Below are 4,622 nucleotides of genomic sequence, written 5' to 3' on the forward strand. Positions count from 1 at the left end.
GGTTTTTAACCAAATTCGATTTAATTCATCGGTGTTAACATTCTTAGAACACGAGCTATTGCAGCTTATTGGAGAATATTATGTTTGAAATGTTTTCAAAGGCACCAGCACACGATCCTTCACATATGTGTTTTATGCCCTTTCTAGTAACTCTTCCAAGGTGCTTGGGGCCTTCCCGGCTGTCCACTCTTTGAATTTCCAATGGCGAAGGTTATGCTACATTATCCCTACTAGAAAATCGTAGTTTACACGTGGAACTTCATGGGATGCTTGTGTAAAATGTTGTACGGTAGTCTCTGAAACTCTCCCCTTGAACTATTGCAAATAAGTAGGCTGTTGTCTTTGGATATTTTTTGTTGATCGAAAACTGATGGAGAAAACATCGCGTCAACTGCTCCATACTCCTAGTAGTGGTTCCACGAGGCAGTTTGTTGAACCAAGCAAGTGCACGTCCTGATAGAGTGGTTAAAATGTTTTGCAATAAGGAGTGTTGCTTATGTCGTATAAGTCTGTCTTCGCATAAAATCTGTCTAGGAAAACTTTTGGATCGCATGTTCCTTCATATTATGGAAGGTTGGTGATCTTTACTCTAGTCGAGAGTGACTCGGCTAAGACGGCCGCAGTTAATGGGCTGCGCCTAGCAGGTAGGATGGCCAATGACCTCTCTTCATCATTAATTGCACGAGACCCCATGGACAAGGACATAGGGTATGGACTTTACAGTTTGTGAAGAGGTGCGATGTGCGAGGCTATGAGCCTCGTCTTCCCTATGTGCCGTCTTACTCTTGGAATTAATTGGAGCAGCCTTCGTTTCACTCGTTACTTTTTTATCCATTATCTTTCATGCTATGAGTAGAGGAGCTTTCATTGATTTTAGCTTTTTCTGCCTCGCAACGCTGTTGGGACGCTAGGAGTTGTGCCACCGCTTCAGCCGCTGCACGGGTGGCGGTCTCCTCAAACTTGGTTCTCAATGGTTCTTGGGTGATTCACATCCTTGGTGGTGGCAGATTTGACCGGGCAGACCAGATGAGCGCGAATTGGAGTTGTGTAATTGAATATTCATTGTCAATAACGAGGTAATTGGTTCCCATGGACGATGCCAAGCTGATGTAGACAAAAAAGTAGCCAAGCGGACTACTCTGCAACCGTAGACGGACAAAAGCAGTCGTAGAACGGTACTCTGGCTAGCTCGTAAACAGGTCCAAGTAGCTGGTAGAGAGCAAATTTTTTGGGTTACCACCTACATCATGAACAAACATTAGAGGCGCAGAAAATTGCCTGACGTAAACACTACGACACTCAAGTCAGAAAATAATTTAAAAATGTTCTTTGAAAGCTAGAGAGTTTAACAATAAAATAATGAGAGTGTACCTTGAATAATTTGAATCCTTCTCTATTTATAGTTTTTTTTTGGAGTATATAGCAGTCTTGGGTATTTTTAAGTAATTCGATCATCCATAATGAGTTGAATAATTAAATTGGGTCATTAACCATCAATATATAAATTTGTTACAAAGCATATTTCACAGACATATTTCACTAAAATCGTAAATCACATCCCACAATTGTAGCCCCAAAGTTCATAGATTACAGCCGTCTAGCTAACATTCCATTGATTGAAGGTAATAATAATTCACGGCTCAAGCATGTGCGTATTCCAACAAATTAAACTTCCACGGTTGGAAAGATATATCCCACGAAAATAATCGTTTAAATGATTTATCTTCCTAACCTAATCACTCATATTTTCAGTCGCCGTGAAGTTTAATATTGTTGTTCCAGTGTCATAAATTTAAGTTGTATAGTCAGAAGGTTACGGAAATCAGTTGAGTCAAGGCTTGGCAGTTAGTCAGTTGAGCTCATGCTGGGTAAGTCCAGGTTTCAGTTGTGATCAAGAGCAATTGGGATATATGGATACTCCAAGAAAGCTCAAGATATAAGAACTGATATCTACTTGATCAACGGCTGGTTGAAAAAGAAGAAAATAGGAGTCTGCTATATCCTTACTGCTTGACGAGAGAAGAAATTGTTCTTTTGTAATTCATAAGAGAATAACACCGAGAGAGTAAGGAGTAGATTGAGTGCAGCTAGATCTTGATATTTAAAAATGATCTTGTAATCTGACACTATGTTTTCTAATGAGATCGCCTCCCATGATCGAATTGATGGAACAACGTAAATCTTGTGTTTTGTACATTTCGTTCTTAAATTCTTTAATTTCAGGATGTCTTGGCATTGATTCATTATTCAGTTTCTTAGGTTACAAACAAGAAGACGTATACTGTATTGCATATTCTTAGGCAGTCATCTTCATCATGATATACATTAGCAGGGATTCTTTTTCAACAAATATCAAGCATATGTTCAGATATTGACATGATCGGTACTACCCCTGCGATACACACAAAAGAACGATCTGAAACTATATTTCAGAACTATCATCATCACCAAGTTCAAACCAAACCTCATTCTAACTCCAATCTCCCAAAGTAGAACATATTACACATGTGATTGATTTTCTCTATAATATTTTCATGGTCCAAATTTGGTTAAAGAAAAAAAGAATCATTTCAAAATATTCGATCTTTCCATGAGAAACATGGGAAAGGTATGTTAATAAATTAAACATTTCATTCACACACTTTGGTACAACTTTCATTGAACGTGAGAGCAATCCCCTTACAAAATACAAACCACCATCCAGAATCAACAAATGGGAGGACGGCCCGCCGTCTTTTCTCCATCCTCGGGCAGCTTCCTAAAAGCCGTACTCCCGAACAAGAAAAAGCCCAAGGTGTGCCCGGCGACAGCAACCAGGAAAACGCCGGCGTTGAAAGACATAACGGCCAGCATGACAAGATAAGCCAAGCCAATCCTCAACGCGTGCACAGCAGTCTGCACCAACCCCACCGCAGCCCCACTGCGGCCCGATGTTTCTCGGAGGATGCTACAATGAGACAGCCACTCCACGAAAAGAGCGAACAGAAAGACAACTACCAGGGCGAGAATATACATGCCAAGCCGATCGTAGCCGGGCCAGCCGTCGAATAGGATCTCAGCGTTCTTTCCCCAGAAGAAGGTCATGTGCATCAACATGTGGCTGGGGTTCATCGTTGACATGCTGTCGTTAGAAGAGCCGCCGCTGGTCGGCGGAGCCATGCCGTGCATATGGTCACCGTCATTCATGGCTGCCGCGTGACTTGTAAGCTGTGAGATTTCAGCCTTTAGTTTGTGAGGCTCATATTTCTTATATATAGAGACAGATGTGTTTCGTTTCCTGTGGTCAGTACAATAAATTTTAGATAGTACAATAATTAAATTATTTTTGGAAATAAAAAATTAAATATTTCACGACTTTTTCTTGATATTGTTTTTCCTTATTTTTTTAATTCAGGATAAAATATGGTCTCAAATTAGAATTTACATAATTTTGAATTCAAGTATGCCAATCACAGTGTGATTTTCTGAAGATTTATATCTCAACTACAAAAAAAAAAAAAATAACATAAATGATTATTAATTGCACCATAAAATCTCATTTATATAATATAAAAGACATTGATTTTTTATGACTAATTTGCGTTCATTCTCTACCCTTTTTATATTTGAAACTATATTTCAATCCCAACACGGTATTGCAGTTAAAGATCGTGTATTCTTATCCTAGACCCGCATTTTCTACTCTACCCCACCCCCGTTCCTCTATTAATTTATTTAATTCGAACCTAAACCCGAGTCTCGCAGACGTTGAATACACATTTATTCTTTCTCTTTCGTCCCTTATTCTAAAAAGAAGAAATAAAAGGAAAAAAGAGAAAAAAGGGAGGGGTAATAAAATATAATTAATTGTGAAATAATAAATGCACCTTTAATTTAAAACATATATTTATTAAAGTAAGAAGCACTAAGATTTCAAATATTATTTCTTCGCTAAAAACTTTTGTGAAATATTCTTACGATTCAATTTTGTGAGATTAATATATGACCTAATTCAAATCGATTTATGAAAAATATTATTTTTTATGTCAAAAATATCATTTCTGTCCGAAAAATATCGTTTCTTGTTTATGTTGTGGAGAATTATCGTGTAATATATATTGATTTGACTGAAAATGTATTTAGTTCATGAAAATTATTATTTTTATTTCCAAAATATTACTTTTGTTAGTTACGTTATGATAAACATTGTATATTATATGACGATTTGAGTTAAATGTATAACTTTTTATATCAAAAGTATATTGTGTAATATATGTTGATTTGAATGAAAAACATTATTTTTAAGATTGTTGTAGTGAGACTTGATCTTTATTTCATCGAATGTAGACAAATTTTAGGATATATACTATCGCTATATGCATGCAAATTTTTAATAAAGACCATTATTGATAATTGAGCAGATCTCTTGTGAGATGGTGTTACGAATTTTTATCTGTGAGACGGGTCAACCCTATCGATATTCACAATAAAAAGTAATATTTTTTCATAAATGACCCAATAAAAAATCCGTCTTGTAAAATATGATCCGTGATATCGTCTTACACAAGTTTTTGTCTTGATAATTTTCATGTGAATTTGATTTTTATCTAAAGTTGACCGAATTATATGTTACGTTTTCTAAA

General features: G+C 36.6%; 1 protein-coding gene across 1 annotated transcript; it reads right to left on the reverse strand.

The window, feature by feature from the left end:
• Nucleotides 1-2,611: 2,611 nt before the first annotated feature.
• LOC142541126 (copper transporter 6-like) lies at nt 2,612-3,238 on the reverse strand. The gene has a single exon (XM_075647722.1). It carries the CDS (start codon nt 3,184-3,186, stop codon nt 2,707-2,709), a length of 480 nt encoding a protein of 159 aa, XP_075503837.1. The 5' UTR covers nt 3,187-3,238; the 3' UTR covers nt 2,612-2,706.
• Nucleotides 3,239-4,622: the final 1,384 nt, after the last annotated feature.

This window comes from Primulina tabacum, chromosome 3 (assembly GCF_025594145.1).
Source record: "Primulina tabacum isolate GXHZ01 chromosome 3, ASM2559414v2, whole genome shotgun sequence".
Classification (NCBI taxonomy): domain Eukaryota; kingdom Viridiplantae; phylum Streptophyta; class Magnoliopsida; order Lamiales; family Gesneriaceae; genus Primulina; species Primulina tabacum.

Bases quoted from the DNA above. Each gene is read 5' to 3' on its own strand.
- LOC142541126 (XM_075647722.1), bottom strand. From the start codon at position 3,186: ATGAATGACGGTGACCATATGCACGGCATGGCTCCGCCGACCAGCGGC.